The sequence below is a fragment of the Camelina sativa genome, chromosome 11 (genome assembly GCF_030686135.1).
Source record: "Camelina sativa cultivar CO46 ecotype springtype chromosome 11, ASM3068613v1".
NCBI classification, from domain to species: domain Eukaryota; kingdom Viridiplantae; phylum Streptophyta; class Magnoliopsida; order Brassicales; family Brassicaceae; genus Camelina; species Camelina sativa.
In genome coordinates this window covers 35,080,427-35,101,555 of record NC_141890.1, presented here as the reverse complement: position 1 = coordinate 35,101,555, position 21,129 = coordinate 35,080,427, and the positions used below count along the sequence as shown (strand labels likewise).

Here is a 21,129-nt window from a genome sequence, read left to right as displayed (position 1 = left end):
AAAATCACGGTGAGGGGCGAAGGCGAGGCAGAGTAAAGGAAAAGGAGAAGGAGAGGCAGAGCTTACCGGTGATGCAGAGTTTGAAGACGACGAATCTTGACGGCAACGGAGAAAGCTCGGAAAAAAAAAGATTTTTAGTTTTTTATAGTTTTAATAATTCTTTTTTGTTTTTTTGTTTAATTTATTCTGAGAATTAAAATGAAAGGTAAAATGGTCAGATCATATTTCATTAAAATGGAGAGGGATATAAAGATTAGTGAAGGAGATAAGAGATTTGTTTTTTCGTATAAAGGAGTTTTGAGATGAATTTTCGTGTCCAAACTGCTATTACCAGTTTACCACGCGTCTTTCGCTGTCCTTATATGGAACTTAAAGTCTTAAACTATTCGCAAAGAGACACGACACTATATATAAAACAGTTGGTGCGTTCAGTAAGAAATACGAAAGAAAAACGCTGATGTGGAGGGTGATTACAAAGGCGATTAGGGTTTTTTCCTTGGCTATCGAGTTTGATGGTTACGGCGGATCAGCCGCCTCGGACTACTGAGTCCGGTACACCGCTGTTGGATCTGGCTCTGCCGTTGAATGTAGAGGGGAGTTAAGGGAGTTCGGTTAAGGTTTTATCAGAAGAGTTAGGCTCCTTCCAGGATGGAGCCGCAACCACAGTTTCAAAGGGTTTGGGTTTAGGTCAAAAGCCATGGCTGAAGGCGGCGCAGAAGCACACATTCACGAAACAAGCGTTTGTGGTAACAGAGATTGAGGGGAAGCAGCGTGTCGTGGTTCCCAAGGATGTGTTTGTTGATGCGAAACCACTGTGGGAAGATTTTGTCATCGGAAAGTTTCTTAATTCAAAAGCTCCCCATGTGGGGAAGATTCACATGATAGTCAATAAAATTTGGAGATTGGGAGATAAATCTTCACTCATTGATGTCATTGTGGTTAACGACTTCACTGTTAAATTTCGTGTGCGCAGTGAGAGTACCAGGCACAGAATTTTAAACCGGGGAATGTGGAACATAGGTGGTCTTCCAATGATCCTCTCAAAATGGACGCCTTTCGCTGAGGAGGCACAAACAGCGCTGAAGTCTGTTCCATTGTGGGTTGTATTGAAGAATATACCACACACCATGTTTACTAACAAGGGGTTGCAGTTTTTGTCAAGTGCAGTGGGTACACCTATACGTTGACATCCAAAACAGAGGCATGCTCAAGTTTTGACGAAGCAAAAATTCTGGTTGAGGCCGATCTCACTAAAACCTTACCCGTTGAATACAACTTGGCTGGAGAAGAGGAGGGGGAGTTAGATACTGTGGTCAAATATTCTTATCCTTGGCTACCTCCTCAATGTAGTCAGTGTCGCAAATGGGAAAATTTGCAGGCTGTCTGTCTGAAAACTGCTTTGCCAACTGAATCAGAGGTTGTTCCAACGATTCTAGCGGTGAAGGAGACAGAGATAATGGGGACTGCAGACGCTCCTGCTCAGGAGATTATAAACCAATCTACAGAAGTAGTTTTGGGGACGGTTGATGCTCATGGTACTAAAACCATGGAGACAAAGGAAGCTCAGGAGTGGATAACTCCACAGAAAACCGGTCATAAGCCTATGTCTAGTCCGAACAAATAGAATACGCTGGTGCAGACTGGTGAGGTACCTCTGTTATCTAACTCCTACTCGGTTTTGAGTGAGGGGGATGAAGATGAGGCAGAGGAGGATGTTGTTCGGGCAAAGGAGGCAGCTCCACCTGTTTCAACACATGTTGGTGATTCTATCGTTGTTCCTCCTGTTCTACCTTCAACTGCACTGGTGTCTGTTGTGCCTGCAGTGTGGGCAAATGGACGTGGAGTTAAACCTACTGTAACCCTAAGAGAATCAATCCCACGTGCTTCGAAGATATCTCATAAATATGTTAGCAACCCTTCTACTCAGCCTCAACGCGACCCGAGTAAGTCGGGTACCTAACATTAATTTATGTCGACTTTCTTTTGGAATGTTCGCGGATTCAACAAAATGTCAAAACATTCCGTAGTTCGAGATTGGGTTAAGAGGGGTAATTTTCAGTTTGGTTGTATTGTGGAAACAAGGGTAAAGGAAACAAAAGATGCAGCTATTCTTGCTTCAGTTTTTCCTGATTGGTCCTATTTAACAAATTACACTTTCAATCGAAGAGGGAGGATATGGGTGGTATGGAATTCCAGTGTCCGTCTTACGCCTTGTTACACAAGTAGTCAGGTGATCACTTGCTCCGTCCTGCTGGAAGGTGCTGAGAAGGAGTTTTTTTTGTTTCGTTTGTATATGCAGCAAATGGTGTTGATGATAGAAAAGTGTTGTGGGAGGATTTGAAATTTCATCAAGACTCTCCATTGTTCCGTAATAAACCATGGATGGTTTTTGGCGATTTTAATGAAATTTTGAAGGCGGATGAGCATTTACTCTCTGATATCCAGCCTATGGTGTCACCGGGGATGCGTAACTTTCAAGAGGTGGTGCAGCATTGCTCCTTTAGTGATCTGCAATCTCATGGTCCGATGTACACTTGGTGTAATAAGCGTGAGTTTGGTCTAATTTGTAAGAAACTTGATAGGGTTCTTGTTAATGATATTTGGCTCCTTGAGTATCAATAGTCCTACAGTGTGTTTGAGGCAGGAGGATGCTCTGATCACCTACGATGCCGTATAACAATTGGGGGAGACAAACCTAAACTGCGACGACCATTTAAGTTCTGTAATGCTTTGGTAGATGATGAAAAATTTCTGCCAATGGTTAAAGATTTTTGGGATGGCTCTGAACCGTTATATCACTCAACTTCCGCAATGTACCGGTTCTCAAAAAAACTAAAAGCACTGAAACCACATATCAAGTTACTAAGTAGAGATCACCTTGGTAATTTGGAAAAGCGAGCTAAAGATGCATTTGAGCATCTTTGTACCTGTCAGATTGACACCCTGCAAAACAGACCAGACAATGCAAAGAGAGGCGGTTGCTTATAGTAGATGGCTGTTTGTTTCAAGGTTGGAGGAAAAACTTTTAAAACAAAAATCCAAACTGCATTGGCTCAAGGTCGGCGATGGAAATAACAGGGCATTTCACCGTGCAGCAAAGGCCCGGGAAGCAAGAAATGCGATAAAAGAGATTCAGTGTCCGGATGGCAGACTTGCAGATACACAAGAGACAATAAAGCAGGAAGCAGAGAGGTTTTTTCGTGAATTTCTTGGCCATAGACTGTCAAACTACCAGGCTCTCGGTGCGGATGAGCTGTTGGCTTTGCTGCCCTATCGTTGCTCAGAATCGGATCAAACTATGCTGGTGAAGGATGTAATGGAGGCTGAGATAAGAGATGTCTTATTCTCTATGCCAAAGGAAAAAAGTCCTGGTCCAGATGGCTATACCGTGGAGTTTCTAAAGGAGACATGGTCTGTCATTAAGAATGATTTTGTTGCTTCGGTCCAATCTTTCTTTAAGTTTGGTTTTTTACGAAAGGGCGTCAATACTACCATTCTAGCACTTATTCCTAAGAAGAAAGAGGTTAGAGAGATGAAGGATTACAGACCAATTTCTTGCTGCAATGTGACATGCAAGGTGATCTCCAAGCTCCTCGCCAACCGGCTTAAACGACTGCTGCCTGCATTTATCTCTCCTAACCAATCCGCAAAAGGACAGGCTTTTAATGGAGAATGTCCTCCTTGCCTTAGAGATAGTTGCCAATTACCACAAGGATATTGTGTCTCCCCGAAGTGCCATAAAGATAGATATCTCTAAGGCATTCGATTCGGTACAATGGCCGTTTTTTATTAGTATTTTCCACACTCTGAACTTCCCGTTGCAGTTTATTAAGTGGATTGAGCTTTGTATTACCACGGCTTCCTTCTCTGTTCAAGTAAACGGTGAGTTGTCAGGACTTTTCCGCAGTGCAAGAGGGTTGAGACAAGGTTGTTCCTTGTCACCCTATCTATTTGTGATGTGCATGCAAGTTTTGTCTGCAATGCTTGATAAAGCAGCTAAGGATAGGCGAGTTGGTTATCACCCGCGATGTAAGAATATCAGTCTCACACATTTGTGCTTTACAGATGACTTATTGGTATTCAGTGATGGGACTAAGACGTCTATTGAGGGTATTCTTCAGGTTTTTCATGACTTTGCATGCTTTTCCGGCCTGAATATTAGCCTTGAAAATTCTACACTGTATATGGCTGGAGTCACAGTCAGTGAAAAAGATGCGATCCTACACTCATTCCCATTTGCATCCGGAACCCTTCCTGTCCGTTATCTTGGCTTACCGCTTCTAACCAAGCGTATCTCAACCTCTGACTATACACCGTTACTGGAACGCATTAGAGAAAAATTCAGCAGTTGGACAGAGAGATATTTATCTTTTGCGGGGCGTCTTCAGCTCATCAGTTCAGTCATCCACAGTCTCACAAACTTTTGGATGTCAGCTTTCCGTTGGAATTCACGGGTCGACGCTTCTTGTTCCTTCTGCCGTGCGTCGCAAGAAAACCGCAATCATCTTTTCTTCGCATGTCCTTACTCCTCAGCAGTTTGGACCGGTCTCATCTCTAAGTTAGTCATGACTAAATTCTCGAAAGATTGGGATAGTAACATGAATCTACTTGTGGACACTTCCTTGGGGTCTGCAACTCTGTTTTTTTTCCGCTATGCTTTCCAGGCATCGATCTACTCGCTCTGGCAAGAGCGAAATAGACGTCGTCATGGAGAGACACCAGTATCTTCGGATCAGCTTATCAAATATCTTGACAGACAAGTCCGCAATTGGCTGCTCTCGCTTCGGTTTGGAGGAGGTCTCACTTGCTGTATGGCAAATTGGTTGGGTTCACGCTGAGGACACCACTAGATGGCCTTCGAAATACATTTTGTAAACATAATTTCTAGTTTCCTCTCAAAAACCTATATTTACTTCATGCTGCACTTGATGTAAACACTACTTTTTTCGAATAAATTTTACATTTTATTCAAAAAAAATATATATATAACAGTTGGAATCCAGGAAATAATTAGCAACCTATAAAAGTAAGTGAGATGACAACGAAGGGTTCTTTGAATTTGAGACTTGTGTTCTTCCTTCTATTGGTTCTTTTGCTCTCATGCTCTAACGACTATGCTCTTTCGTCTTCACATAAGTTACGCCCATCATCAGGTTAGTCTTGAGTTGAGACATGTATTCCCAATGATTTTTTTTTTTAAAATCGATCGAGTACTTAAAAAGTTCATAAATAAAAAGGTGCAAATATGATTCTCCCCAAATACCAATCAAATTCATGTGCTCTCATTTCACAATCTAAATTTCCGTGAAGTTCGAGTTTTTGTGTATGTATATTTTTTGTTGGTTTGTGAAAAGTAAAACCAATTAAAGACCAAAAATCTTTTGAGGAGATTAGTTTGGCCTCGTTTCCATTTTGGTTTTGGTAGGTTTTAGTAACATTTTTTTATTAGATGGTTTATTTGTGTTTGTTCAAAAAAGAAAGATTGTTTATTTCTATTGTTTTACTTTGATTTCAATTTGCATTTGTTTGTAACAGGAAAAAATAAAAAAATTGGTTTATTCATTTATTTGCTTTAACTTATAATTATAGTTTCAACCATTTAAAATGGATAAGGCACATGTTTATATATTTGGTTATATATATATATATATATATATTCTTTTGTCAAAAAAAGATCTAATAACAGAATTCAATTAGTTCTCAATGTTTTTTAATTAATAAATCAAACAGGAGGGAGAAGAATGATGCGGCGAGTTAAATCATCAAGTAGTGGACATGGTGGAGGAGGTGGTCCAGGTGGAGGTGGTTCAGGTGGAGGTGGTAATGTACCATTACCGTTCCATCCCCCACCACTGTTACCACCGCTATGTCAGCCGTCACCTTCAGTACCGCCACAATCAGAGGCACTATCACTGCCATGAAATGAAGAATGTAAGCTTAAAAAAAACATAAACAAAATCCAATCGAAGTGGTCAACCCATCAAATATTGTGAAGATTGTTCTTTTTCAACAGACGAAATCTAATGCAATTTAAAAGTAGAATTCATATTCAATATATGATTCATTATAAATAAAGTGTTTATTTATGATTTATTAAACATTTGATTTGGTGATTCGAAATGAGGATAAGCTTTCTTCTCTAAGTTCTTTTTTTTTTGTTAGTAATTGTTTTAAATTTTTTCAACGAATATTTTTTTTTTTGAACAAACACTTGTTTTCATTTCAGTAAAGATAGAATCCAAGAACAAATACAAAAAGAGTTTGAGAGCTCAAATTTTTAAGTAAAACAATAGAGGGCATTCCCTAATGCCTTACAAAGAGAGATAAGAGGATAGATAAGCTTAGCTAACAAACGTTCTTTGAGAACTTTGAGCCAAAAGCTGGATAGCGTTTTGGTAAATGTGAGATTAAAGATTATCGACAATTCTTGGACGAATGTAAGATGATTTGTTTAGTGGAAACCGAATTATCTTTTTAAAAAATTGTTCATACAAAACCTTTTCATACCACTACAACTTAGAAAAGATCTCACATTACACCAAATCAGCCTATTCAACCTAAATTCCACAAAATAGTCAGGGTTATCTTTAAATTCTTAAAGGTTATAATAAATGCATTTCGGGAGGGGAAGAGCATCAATTCACAAGAACAACCGAGCAATCAACGAGCTCGCATTAGAAGTGCTCTTCCATTGCCGTCCTTTTCACCACCACTGTCGGTAGTTTTTATGAAACGACAAAAATAGAAGGTTGAGTTTTGTTTTATATTTCTGTTGAAATATGTTGTAACATTTGCAAACATTAATAAGTGATGTAAGGGAATCTCGATAAGTAGTTCTACTTCCACATTCATTTCTGGTATCCTCCCTAATTTAGTGGCTGAAAAAGGTCACATTTGACTTCGTTATCTATGTTTCTTTGGTCTATTTACTAGAAGTCAAACTATCTTCTGAAAAAAGTTCTTTCTACGAAACACATCATACAAGCCACTACACCCACTAAGCATTACAAAATATCCCATATTCACATTATAGTAAACGAGCGTTTTCAACATCAATTCCAAAAGTAGTCATTGCTTTATTTTAATTGGTTATATAATAAAAAAATTTGAGGAAAGGGAAGATGTTGGTGCAGGAATTGACATCCACGACATACCAACTTAAACCGAAAATAAACCAAGTAAATTTAGATTCTGATTAAACTAGAAAATCTCGGGCAAGGCCTGATAAATGGAGTTGTGGGTAAAAGCTCACGAAGGTCGCCAAGTCAACCTCGTATCCAAACTGACCTCCTACAAATAAAACAAAAACATACAAAGTTAAGCAAAAGAAGAAGATTTCATTCTTAGATCTAAGGAAGTTTTACTTATCTAATAATCTAAGTACTTCATATAAACAGGGGGGATTTCCCCCTATGAAGGGGATCCGATTTCTAATAGCAAAAAACCCTAGATCTTAAATTGTTCTTGAGAAGAAACCTACCTTGTTCTTCAAGAGATTTTAATTAAATTTATGTTCTAGCTTTGAATCTAGTTTTTGAGAGAGATTGTTAATTGAATTTGTTTCTCCCCTTAAACAAATTCATTGTGAAAATCCTTGATTCTACAATTTGCGCCGATCAAACTCGCTGCGACAATGTCTCTACTACCAACTAACAGAGTCATTGACCCATCTCTCACACAGAAAGAAAATCCAACAGATCGCTCCCGTAATGCGGCTAGTGAAATCGAAGCCGATTTAACAGAAGCAGAACGGGTTGCTATACGTCAATCTGAAGCGCAACTCACTCGTGAAACACTGTCTAACGCCACAGCTTCACATCCAACACGACTAATTCCAATGAGCGAGCTCCAGATGGTTTTTTGTACAATGACCAAAGATCTCCTCTAGATGATTGCCGATACGAATCGTCGGATTGATGAGGTCGCCCGCCAGACTACTCCACAACCTCAACAGGGAATCCTATCTCTGGGTCAAACTAACTTGGGCAACCTCACCGGCACTTTGGATTTCACTCACAATCCGTCCAACCATGTCGGCGGATTTCTTCCACAACAGATAACCTCAGCATTCGAAACCCCTGTTAGTCCCCCGCTGGTGCAACAAATGCAGGTCGTAGCCTCGAAAATCGAGGACCTTTATTAAAAACTTTGGGATATCAGCTCTCAAATTAACCGCGCTTTCAGTTCGGCTCTTGAGATCGATAGAATGTTTGAAGAAACGCAGCAAACACCTCTCACCGAGCGAATCACACGGACTAGAATCCCACACGTCAAATTAAAGCTTCCAACCTACGAAGGAGACAAAGACCTGAAGCAATTCATGATGTCTTTTATGACCGTCGTCGCCAAGGCTCACTTTTCCGCCGAGCAAAAGGACATCAGATATTGCCAGCTGTTCCTCGAAAGCTTGTCCACTGACTTTGTTCTCAAAACTCGAGACCAATTTTATCGATAACTTCGCTCAGTTATCAACAACTTTCATTAAGCACTATCAGATCTTCATCTAGTCGAGAGCCTCTAGTGCCGATCTGTGGGGCATAACACATGAAGCCGACAAATTGTTACACCGGTATCTAACCAGATTCAAATAAGTGCTCTCCATGATAAATGTTTCAGAGGACACTGCCATTGCCGCTCTTCGAAAAGAGCTCATATACAGGTCTACCCTGCGGAAGGACTTGTCTATTCACGAGCCTTAGGATCTCGATGATGCGTTACTTCGGGCTTCTAGATACGCTATTGTCGAGGAAGAGGATGCCAAGCTAGCTGCTAAGAATGCACCTGTACGGCCAACCACCGCCAAGTATAAAGGTCAAATGCCAAACGGGGTACAGTCCACTCGATATCTGAGGTGGATGGGCAACAGAAGGCGCCTCCTAATGCGAAAGATCTATACTGTGATTTTCATCGCTTCCCAGGAAATTCGACAGCCGAATGCAAACATCTATCGTACATCTTGCTCGACAAATACAAATCTGGTGAAGTGGAAGCCGCTTTCCAACCAAGAGATTCTCGCGGTGATAAGCGATAAGATGACAACCGTCATGGGCAACTTAATGGCAAACGAAGGCCACAACACAACAATTGCGAGTATCGCAATAATGATCGTTGTGACGATGATAAGCATGAGCTTAATTATAAGGAGGATAGATGGAGCTTACCTCGACAAGAAAACGAGGACAACCAAGTTCGAGAGGAAGATCTCCCAGGTCCTCTGAAGAGGCTAACATGATAACGACCTGAACGAGCCATGAAAATTATTAAACCTGACGACTGTAGCGATAGGATTCAGTTTGGGCCCTTAAGAAGAGGGCAAAGCAGGTCTACAACATACAAGCTCTCCTAGAAGATGTGCCTCTCAATTATGATCACATTATCTTTATGATGGAAGATGCTAAAGGAATACAACATCCGCACAATGATTCTTTGGTCGTTGAGGTAAAAATGGGCGACTTCTACATTAAGAGAATCCTATCGAGACTGGAAGCACGGTGAACATAATTTTTCTTTGCACATTAGAAAAATGGGAATTTTTGAGCAGCAACTCAAGCCTGAGTCGTGGACCTTGACTGGATATGATGGAATCGTGAAGTTGTCAATTGGCGTTGTCAAATTACATGTCCGGGATGGAGGAGTCACGAGAAAAACTAAGTTCGTAGCAATGCGCCTCCGATCTATAATGCGATCCTTGGATATACACCATGAGAGAAATTTCATCGACGTATCACCTTTGCATCAAGTTCCCGAGTACAACAGGATCTATACCCTGTACGGTGACCAAAAAATATCACGAACCTATTATGTTATCGAGAACGCATGTCGTGTCTCCATCAGCAAGGACGTGACTTGATAAAATCACCAAACTGTCAGATCATTCAAGTTAATATCGATGATTCAGATCCTTCTCGCACGGTCAAAATTGGAGCCGAAATCGACGACAACACCAAGGAGGAGACGATTGCTTTCTTGAAGATTAGATCTTTGACCTTCGCATCGTCGACCAAAGATATGGTAGGAGTCGACCCTGACATCGCATGTCACAAACTCAACATTATTTAACTTTCAAACCAATCTGGCCGATATGACGGCGATTATGGGTAGATCAAGCCAAAGCAGTACATGATGAAGTGGAACGACTCCTTAAGGCAGATCTGATAATGGAGCAGCAATATCTGGATTAGTTGGCAAACCCGGTTGTGGTTAAAAAAAATGGTAAATGGAGAGTGTGCATGTATTTCACCGAGCTCAATAAAGCCTTTCCTTAAGATAGCTTTTTCTTACCTCACATTGACTGCATGGTGGAAGCTAAAGCTGGGAATCAATTGTTGTCTTTCATGAACGCTTTCTCAGAGTATAATGAGATCAGGATGAGTTCAGGAGATGGAGAGAAGCCTACTTTCATTATGGATAGAGGAACTTATTTCTACAAGGTCATGCCCTTCGGACTAAAGAATGCTGGAGCCACCTACCAGCGGCTGGTCATTAAAATATTCTCTGATCTATTAGGACGGACAATAGAAGTCTACATCAATGACATACTAGTCAAATCACTGGTAGCGAACAAACACGTCCGACATTTAAACGAATGCTTCGACATACTTGATAAGTTTTGGATGAAATTAAATCCGACTAAATGCACGTTTGTGGTGACCTCGTGGCTTTGAACCACAAGCGTGGGATCGAAGCTAATCAGAAACAAATCAGAGCTGTACTGGACCTTCCATCTCTAAACAATAAATGTGATGTGAAACGCCTAATAGGTCGGGTTGCAGCTTTGAACCGATTCATGACTCGATCAACCGGTAAGTGCCTTCTATTTTATCAGCTTCTTAGCGGGAATAAGAACTTCCATTAGGATGAAAAATGCGAGGTCGCCTTTTAGGAGCTCAAGATTTACTTAAGCAGTCATCCTATGCTGGCTAAACCGGAGGAGGCCGATACATTATACCTCTACATCTCTGTTTCTAGTTTCTAGCGAGGTCTTGGTCAGAGATGATCGAGGATATGAGAAGACGATTTTCTACACCAGCAAGGCTCTTAAGGACGCCGAAATCAGGTACCCAACCTTGGAAAAATGGCCCTGGTCATCGTTGTTGCCATTAGAAAGTTACAACCGTATTTTGATAATAGGATTTTACTATCAATTATCCTAGAGTACTATCATGTCATTGCAGTACAATAGGTGTCAACCCAGTTGGGAACTTTACTAGCAATCAAGATGCAATCAAGGTATCACAATTCAAGCCAGTTAAAAGAGAGTGTTTATGTCTAACAATCCTAGAATGATTAAAATGCAAAATGAAATAAACTAGAGAACTAGAAACAAACATGCATGACAAGAAGCGAACATAAATAAGTAAAAGCAGAAACAAGTATAAGCATGAAATAAACAGCAAGAACAGAATACAGTCTCAAGAATGCAATAATAATAAGAAAGGTAAAGGTCCTAAGGATCAGAGTAATTGATATAGGTAACAAGAAAAATATCCTAGACGATGAACATCACAACTTAGCTAATCAACTCTCTTGGCAAAAGCTACTCAGACTCAAACATTTCCAAACCTGGCTCTCGCTAGAGAAACATGGTCAAGCAGACATGACAAACGAGTTTATTCATGTCAATAAAGATCCTAGACATCTAATCGTTTAGGCTAGGAATACAAATCTTTAGGGTATGGAAATGCCTAAGTTCTAATTCCAGATGATCTGTAAGAAATTAGCATTAAGAATCCTAATCCAAAAGGGAAACAATCAGATGTAAGCTTAAACATCATATACACTAAGATTCTCCACCTAATATGTTCCATCTTCAAGAACACTAACACTACACAAACCAAGAAAACATCATACTCAAGAAAAATAACCAAGAAAATGCTGAAACAAGCATGATTAAGTAGATGATATTCTAAGAAGCAAGAATGATCAAAGAAATAAATGAAAATTCTAAATAGATTCAGAAAAGTATGAATTACAAACTAAAAAAATGTTTTTGTGGCTACTCATAAACCTTATGGTAATAACCATATCTTTTGGGTAAAGACTTAAGAGAGTATTTATAGCAAAACATGTAAAACCCTAAAACATAAAACGACAAGATAAAGAGACGGTTTAGAAATCTTCTGAAACGTGCGAGACGGGTTGCTCGAGTCGGATGTCTAGCGTGGTCGGTCGAGTGGAATGTCATCTCTTCCAGGCGTGGTGGTCGAGTGCTTCTTGGTGCTTCTTCATGGGAGCGCGTCCAAGTCGCATGTCGGTCGAGTAGGATGACATCTCTCCCAGGGGTGTGCTCGAGTGGCTTGCTGGTGCTTCTTCCTGGGAGCGCGTCCAAATCGTATGTCGGTCGAGTGGGATGTGTCTCCATGTGGGTGTGCTCGAGTCTAACGTCGCTCCTCAGATGGTTGCTCAAGTCGCATGGCATGAATCCTAAAAGTGGTGTTGGAGTCGCATAGCGTGAATCCTTGAAGTGGTGCTTGAGTTGCATGACATGAATCCTTGAAGTGGTGCTCGAGTTGCATGATGTCTCTTTCGGGAGTGCGCCTGAGTTGAATGGTCGAGTTGGACTTGGTTGAGTCCGACATTGCATTCTTTGTTGTGCGCTTGAGTTAGATGCACGTCTCAGGCTCCATTCGGTTCCAACAGTCTGGACAGCTCCTAAGTACCTAAAATACTCCAAAATGCACGATGAAATGCAGGACTTATGCAAAACTAACTAAGTATGCATTCTATGCAAAAGAGACTATCAATGATGCAAAAACACTTAATCGTTTTTCTTTCTCTTCTTTGTCTAACATTTTCATTCTATGCCCAGAACCAAAAACACTTTTTACTTTGCTTATCCCAAATCTGTACTAGACTTGTAAACCTTAAAAACACATTCCCTCTCATAAAGACTCTTTACCCTTTTGTTTTCTCTTTTACTCATCACTTTTCTGCACAAACCCAATCCCAAGAATCAAAATCTAGTTCTCACCTAGTCCTACTAGTCTGGATAACGTGAACTAGAACTAAACAGGATCCTACTCTTGTCGGCTAGAACCTAACACTTTCTAACAAGCTCAACTCGAAAAAGGCCTCACACTCAAGTATACAATTGGCTTGAAATAACGGTTGGTTATGGGTGCGGGAAACTGTTCCAAATATGGGAATCAGCTACTTGGATTAACAAGAGTGGTAAAAAAGAGAAAGATAATCCAAGTATGTATATGGTATCCATGAGTTCGAGTTCATTTCATAACATGATAATTGCAAGTGAGGATTAGGTTCAGGTAGATAGGGAATGATGTTAATTCAAAACATGCTTCAATCAAGACTAGAATGCAATTTTGAGAATTCAAAACCCGGTTCAGTCTTACATTTCAAGTTTATTCAACATGCATCAAAGAACTAATAACAAGGGCCTAGATCTTATCCTATTGAATTCAGCAAGCTACCAAGGTTATAATCATCATTAACCCCTATGCTAAATGCAACAACCATATATGAATAACATTAGAAATTTTTGAAATTTTTTCAAATTTTTATGGTTTTTCAAATATATACATGCAGACTTAAACATGCTATGATGCAAAAATTTGAAATAAGAATCACAAAAACCAACATCAATACATCATCTCAAACCCTCCCCCAAACATAAATTACACAGTCCCTTGTGTAAAAAAAATTTGAAGAAGGATTGAGAATCACAACAAAAACAATGCAAGGATGAGATGGTATATACAAAGGAAAGGTAGGAGTACCTCAATAGTAGAAGAAGGAATCGGTGCTCGCCCAAGGAGAAGCGTGATACTAACTTTGCCCCTCACCTTGTTCTGGATCTGCATGAGTGACCTCAGCTGCTTGGTCGACTTGCTGCTCAATCACTTGCGTGTCCAGATAAACGTTCTGCTGCTCTTCGCACTGCATGTCGTCGACTCCTGACTTACCATGGTTTGATACTAACACAACATCTTCTACATGCTGATAGTCACCTTGATGCTCAATGTGCTGCTCAACCTCTTTCATACCTTGATAGTCACCTTAAGCTTCATTATGCTGCTCAACCTCTTACTCACTTTGAGCTACCGACCGATGCGCTGACCGATTACTTGAAGAAGCTCTATACCTGGAACTCCTCGAACCTCTTCACTTTCTCTCCCTATACTGATGAGAGGAATGTCTTGAACGAACGGGTGACGCCTGACGCTCCCTTGTCACATAGGAGGATTGACGTACTGGAGAAGGAACCAGAGAAGGTGTTCTCTGGCGAATTGGCTCAAAGCTCGCGGAGGCGCGACCCTGCATTGATCAGGCATCCTCGGGAATGGACATAGGAATGACGGTAGTGGATGTCGAACAGCTGAATTTACACAAGAAGTCGTGAAAGTCTTCTTGAAACTATTGAACGCCTTGTCCCTTGCCTTGCCCCATCTTTGAAGATTGTTGAGACGTTCATGAGCTGCCTTGACCCCCTGGGGCATCGTCGGCATTGAGTACTCCTCAAAGTGAACTGCTCTGGGCGGTACTCATCTGTGTCTTCCTCCATCGGGTCGGTTCTCTCTTCTGCAGCTTCTACATGTTGCTCCTCAACCTCAGATTCATAAATAATGTCTCTTAGAGGAATGAACTCGATGTGCGCACCGCTCAAGATTGTCGTCAACTCGACACAAGGGAGGAGTAATCTCGAGGGACCAGCCTCATGATGCATAAACTTGTAGATCAGCTGTCCATGCCTCAAACCCCAATCTAGAGTGTTATGCTGCCGCAAGTTGTTCATGTCTATGCAGCGTGGTGGGTATGACTCGGAGGATAGTAGAACACCAACAGCCTGAAGAAACCAAGTAACCACGCCGTCCATGCACATCACTCTTGGAGTTTGGTTACTGTTGAATCGCGAGACCCAAGTTTTGTAAGTCATCATGTAGTTTAGAATGTAGAACGAGGTGGACGTGTTGGTCGTGTCACCTTGCTGTTCAGTTCCATCCATTGCAGTGAACAAAACTCCCTTAATCGCTATGTCAATCATGTCAAGCTCACCATTCTTGATATAGCCTTTGATCTCCTTTTCGTAAAACGCATTAGCAACTGCCTTATAGAAGTATCACAACACTAGGCTTCTCAAGTGCATCGCCTCTGTTTTCGACGAAATGAATGTGAGCATCCTTCCATTTTTTGCCCAGAGTGCCGCCACTTCATTCCTATCGATCTGTGGTGCAGTCCTAGTTCTGCTGGGAAATCGTAGTACTTCCTCGATGGTATTAATGGTGAGAGTGTAAAACTGGCCGTGAAACGGAATGTGATGTAACCCAAACCTCCGTCAGACATTGTGCCCGGCTCATCCACATACAAGTTGATACTTAGAGTAGAGAGGAATTGGATGATTTCCTCTTTGTATCCATGCTTGGGAGTGTTCATGAGCCTCTCCATGTGGCACTGCTTAAACAGATACTGCACATTCTCAGATATCCCGAGTTGCTCCATTGTCTCAGTATGGGGATATCTCTTACCCATGAATTCAAGATGCTGAAATAGCTCATAGTACTCCTTGGAAGTCAACCTCGCCTCAACCGCTTTTCTTTTCACTGATTTTCTGGGCGCTTGCTCTGAACGCAGGTAAGGTTCCTCCGTCTCGTAATAACTTCCCTCATCTCTTGATTCATAAAATTGTATCGGTCTCTTTCCGTAACTCTCACTCTTGGCTAACGGCTAGACTGGTCTGCTCGACCCCACTTCCTGATTCTGTAACAACCCTAAATCCTCAACAGCTTCTCCTACCATGTTCTTCTTTTCCAAAAAACCCTTTGCCATAAACTTAGGCGATGAGCGTTCTCTAGCCCTACAACCATACGCATCTCTCATTTCATCTAAGTACTTAGAGCGTTCTCTAACTCTGCTTTGAATTAAACATGTCTCAGAGAAGCAGAAATAGCACCGAGTTCTTAGATGAAATGAGAGAAGCGTATGGTTGTAGGGTAGGAGAATGCTCATCGCCTAAGTCTATGACAAAGCATTTTTTGGAAATGAAGAACATGGTAAGAGAATCTGTCGAGGGTTCAGGGCTGTTACAGTGTTAGGAAGCGGGGTCGAGCAGACCAGTCAAACAGTTAGACAAGAGTAAGAGTTGTAGAAAGAGATCGATACAAGTTTCTGAATAAAAAAATGAGGACAGTGATTATGAGATGGAGAAACTTCAGCTGCGTTCGGAGTAAGCGCCCATGAAATTAGTAAGAAGAAGAATGGTGGAGGGGAGGTTCACTGCCAAGGAGTACAATGACCTATTTCAACAACTTGAGTTCATGGGTACGAGATATCCCTATCCTGAGACAATGGAGCAACTTAGGATAGCTGAAGATATGCATTTTCTGTTTAGGCAGTGCCACCTGGAGAGGCTCATGAACACTCCCAAGCATAGATACAGATAGGAAACCATCAAATTCCTCTCTACTCTGAGTATCCACTTGTATGCGGATGAGTCGGACACAATGTCTGGCGGAGGTTTGGGTTACATCACATTCCGCATTCAAGGCCAGTTTTATACGTTCACCATGAGGACCATCGAGGAAGTACTTGGATTTCCCAGCGGAACTGGGACTGCACGACGGATCGATAGGACTGAAGTGGCGACACTCTGGGCAACGATTGGAAGCACGCCGACGTTCATTTCGTCGAAAACAAAGGCGATGCACTTGAGAAGCCCTGTGTTGTGATACTTCCAGAAGGCAGTTGCTAATGCGTTTTACGCAAAGGAGATCAAAGGCTATATCATGAATGGTGAATTTGACCTGATTGACATAGAGGTTAAGGGAGTTTTGTTCACAGCAAAGGATGGAACTGAACTGTAAGGTGACACGACCAACACTTCAATCTTGTTCTACCTTCTGAACTACATGATGACCTAAAAAGCTTGGGTCTCGCAATTCAATAGTAACCGAACTCCAAGAGTGATGTGCATGGACCACGTGGTTACTTGGTTTCTTGAGGCTGTTGGTTTTCCACTACCCTCCGAGTCATACCCACCACGCCGGATAGACATGAACAACTTGCAGCAGCTTAACACTCTGGATTTGGGTTTCAGGCATGTACGACTTATATACAAGTTTATGCATCCTCAGGCTGGTCACTCAAGATTACTCCTACCTTGTGTCGAGTTGACGACAATCTTAGGCGGTGTGCACATAGAGTTCATTTCCCCAAGAGACACTCTTTATGAATCTGAGGTTTAGGAGCAACATGTAGAAGCTGTAGAAGAGAGAACCGACCCGATGGAGGAAGACACAGATGAATACCGCCCAGAGCAGTTTCACTTTGAGGAGTACTAAATGCCGAGGATGCCTCAAGGGGTCAAGGCAGCTCATGAACGTCTCAACAAACTTTAGAGATGGGGCAAGGCAAGGGACAAGGCGTTCAGTAGTTTCAAGAAGACTTTCACGAACTTCATGAGTAAATTCAGCTGTTCGACATCTACTACCGCCATTCTTATGTCCATTCCCGAGGATGTCTGACCAATGTAGGGTCGCGCCTCCGTGAGCTTTGAGCCAATTCGCTAGAGAACACTTTCTCTGGTTCCTTCTCCAGTACGTCAATCCTCCTATGTGCCAAGAGAGCATCAACCGTCACCCGCTCCTTCAAGACATTCGTCTCATGAGTCTAGGGAGAGAAAGTGAAGAGGTTCAAGGAGTTCCAGGGATAGAGCTTCCTCAAGTCATCGGTCAGTGCATCGGTCGGTAGCTCAGGGTGAGTAAGAGGTTGAGCAGCATAATGAAGCTTAGTGTGACTATCAAGGTATGAAAGAGGTTGAGCAGCAGATTGAGCATCAAGGTGACTATCAGCATGCATAAGATGTTGTGTTAGTATCAGACATGGTGAGTCTCGAGTCGACGACATGCAGTGTGAAGAGCAGCAGAACGTTTATTAGGACACGCAAGTGATTGAGCAGCAAGTCGACCAAGCAGCTGAGGTCACTCCTGCGGATCCAGAACAAGGTGAGGGACAAAGTTAGTATCACGCTTCTCCTTGGGCGAGCACCGATTCCTTCTTCTATTATTGAGGTACTCCTACCTTTCCTTTGTATATACCATCTCATCCTTGCATTGTTTTTGTTGTGATTCTCAAATCCTTCTGCAATTTTTTCTTACACAAAAGACTGTGTAATTTAAGTTTGGGAGAGGGTTTGGGATAATGTATTTAATGTTTTTTTTTTTGTGATTCTTATTTCAAATTTTTGTATCATAGCATCTTTGCGTCTGCATTCATCTATTTGCATAGAAAAACCATAAAAATGCTACAAAACTTATTATGATTTACCAATTGTCAAACTTATACAAATGCTACAAAACTTTAATTTTAAATTATTTGAATTAAACTGTATAAAAAGATAGTAAATATAATGTATTGTAACACCATATAAAGTTTTTCCTAAAAAATAAAACATTAGTATATTAAAAACCTAGTATTATGTCTAAACTTTTAGTGACATAAATAACATTTTATCTGTAAAATATAATTCATTAAATTATATGACTTAAAAGTTAAAACTGATAGAACATTACTCTTCATGTAATATGGGCATTCATTCATTTAGCTACTATAAATTTTCTTTCAAAGAAACATATGCACAATACTTATAATACATAAGCTGAATAAAAAACACTACTTATAATACATTGTTTTGTAAAAAAACTTATATATTCTAAGAAAACAAGTCTGTAGATTAATCAGCAAATAAAACATTATTATGTAATCAACAATAGTCTTTGGATCATAGTTGTCCGAAGTTTCATGATCTTGGATAATGATTATGAAAACTAATAAAATTTTAGAAGGAAAAAAAGAAGATAGTAACCATATTATTTTCCACTTTATGAACACAAACATATATATATATATATCACTTTCACTTAGATAACCTGAGATTATACACATTTTTTGTTAATTATGATGATTGAGAACAACTAACCAACTAATCGTGAACAGAAACCAGTAATCCCAGAAATGTACTAATCTCCTTACCTCCTATTCCTGGGATTACTAGTTTCTCCCATTTCAAATTTGTATTTTTTATTAAGTTTAACTTTAAGTTTAAAATTTCATTAAAATTTGTTACCGTATAAATACTTCACTTTACATACATAGTTCAAGTTAATTTTCTATCTGATTCGAAAAATGTACCAATCAAATTTTATTGTGATGTTGATAATAACTACACTGTTGGTGGCTTTTTTCAGAAAAAAAAAAAAGGAAAACACTTGTGGTGATGGTTCATACCGCATCTATGGTGGTGTATGTGGCATCCCTGGCGACAATGACGGCACATTTGGGATTCTTGGCGGTGTTGCATGGGATGTCTGCGGCGGTGGCGGTGATGCATGGGATATCTGCGGTGGCGGTGGTGGCGATTTGTAAATATAATAATGAGGACTCGGTGGGCTGGATGAATGTGTCACTCGTACCATCTTTGTTCTTCACTCTAAACAATTTAGGAAACAAATTAATAAAAAAATAACAAAGAAACAATTAAAATCTGTATCTGAAAAGTTGAAAACACTACCGGTTATTGAGGTTTGTTGAGAAGGCAAAGCAGATTCAGTATGGTAAAGAAAGGTGCATAGAAGAAGAAGAAGAACAACAAGACCCAAGGCTGAAATAGTATTGCTTTTCATCTCTATCTCTCCCTCTCTCTCTCTCTAGGATTCTGGAAAAAAATCTTTCACTCAGGAAAATAGGGACAAACACAATAATGCCTTTTTGGCATTTTTCACCAAAAAAAATGTTGTAGTTTAAAGATTTTGGCAAATGTCACTTATGTGATGTTGTAGGCCATACATGTAGGGAAATTTCCAAGTAAAAAGTTAAAGTAAATCGAATATTTCTTCTCTCAGTAGTAAATATAAGTCAAGTCTTAAGATTTTGTCCACATTGAAAAATAATATTTTCTATCTTGTCGTCTTTTACTGGAATTTTCGGCCGACTTGCAAATATCAAATGTATACAAATATCTAATACAAATTTGTGTATTGTCAATTTACTGCCCTACAAAATTTGATTAGATATTTCACAAGAGTGAAAGTTAAACTAAACGCGACAGAAGTAGTCTGTAAACTAGATGTCATACACTTCTCCTTTTTTTAACAAAAAAAAAACTATATTTCATATACTACAAAAAACATGGATTTACCGACTGTAAATTACGATTTAAAATACAGTCGTTAATTTTAACTATTGAATTGCAATTGTTTTGCTACTTGATGACTACTAAAATAAAACAGTCGCGTAATAGACGCTAATACAAGACTGATGCATAATGTCGTAATGTAGTCGCCAATTTGCGACTAGTTTGGAGACCAATTTGACAGTGCCAAACATTACGTTAAACAATTACTCTTTAGTGACTACTTTATTTAATTTGGGCTTTCAACCAAATTTGGATCGTAACAAAACGATAAAACCCAAATCGTTTCGCATCGTTTTTCTTTTTCCCCGAGAAAACCCTAATCCCTCATTTGTCTTCTCAATCGTTTCTTCTTCTTCTTTCGTTTATTCCTCAAAACCCTAGATCTTAATTGCTCTTAACCGAGAAACCGTAATCCCTCCTTGTATCTCTCGATTTTGATGGCTGGAGTAAAGAAAAGAGGATGAGGAAGAAGAAACCCCTCAAATCGAACCTCTGGAACCTGAGAAACGGTGGATTGAAGACCCGCTAAACATCTCAGCCAGTATGCCTTAACGCCGGCAAACCCGGATAACCCAGACACTGATTCGCAGGGAATTCCTGTCTCAGTTCTCCAGCCTCCAGCGAGACCTACACCTACTTACAGGGACTATGCACCTCCGACAAATCTGTTCTAGAACTCGAGGAGCTTTCATGGAGCATCCCCTTCCAGCGTAACTCTAATCAGGTGTCCTTTTCCTCAACCTCTCGCTTCTGCGTCGAATCCACCAGAATTCTCGAGTCAACTTTGAGAGTCTCCTCAACCTTCAGTCACAAATCATCCTCGACAGTCTCCTCAAGTCTCGAATAAACCTTGACAGTATTCTCAACCTCCAGCCTCAAATCATCTTCGACCCTCTACTCAACCTTGAGCAGGCTCTGCATCGCATCACAGTTCTCAATCGCAAAACTCACATGAGGAAGAAGAAGACGGAGCTAATTCTGAG

At 40.5% G+C, this 21,129-nt stretch overlaps 1 protein-coding gene and 1 long non-coding RNA gene across 4 annotated transcripts; one reads left to right on the top strand and one right to left on the bottom strand.

Moving 5' to 3' along the window:
* Window positions 1–512: 512 nt before the first annotated feature.
* LOC147934834 (uncharacterized) lies at window positions 513–4,838 on the top strand. Its single transcript, XM_087472820.1, has 9 exons — window positions 513–552; window positions 604–1,084; window positions 1,168–1,522; window positions 1,640–1,943; window positions 2,028–2,258; window positions 2,300–2,548; window positions 2,645–2,819; window positions 2,935–3,721; window positions 3,825–4,838. Exons 1-9 carry the CDS (start codon window positions 513–515, stop codon window positions 4,836–4,838), a joined length of 3,636 nt encoding a protein of 1,211 aa, XP_087328946.1.
* A 2,166-nt stretch (window positions 4,839–7,004) lies between these two features.
* On the bottom strand, window positions 7,005–19,772 carry LOC147934833 (uncharacterized). Of its 3 annotated transcripts, none has more exons than XR_015570398.1 (3): window positions 19,523–19,772; window positions 19,240–19,441; window positions 7,005–11,080 (listed from the first exon to the last, which is right to left on the bottom strand). It is a non-coding gene; the product is annotated as an uncharacterized LOC147934833 (long non-coding RNA). The 3 variants fall into 3 exon arrangements; XR_015570396.1 differs by having other exon boundaries at window positions 7,005–7,290; XR_015570397.1 differs by lacking the exon at window positions 7,005–11,080 and adding an exon at window positions 11,920–12,659.
* Window positions 19,773–21,129: the final 1,357 nt, after the last annotated feature.

Bases quoted from the DNA above. Each gene is read 5' to 3' on its own strand.
- LOC147934834 (XM_087472820.1), top strand. From the start codon at position 513: ATGGTTACGGCGGATCAGCCGCCTCGGACTACTGAGTCCG. The intron at 1,523-1,639 runs GTTGATGCTCAT...ACGCTGGTGCAG, and splicing joins CAGAAGTAGTTTTGGGGACG to ACTGGTGAGGTACCTCTGTT. The intron at 2,549-2,644 runs GTGAGTTTGGTC...TGTTTGAGGCAG, and splicing joins GTACACTTGGTGTAATAAGC to GAGGATGCTCTGATCACCTA.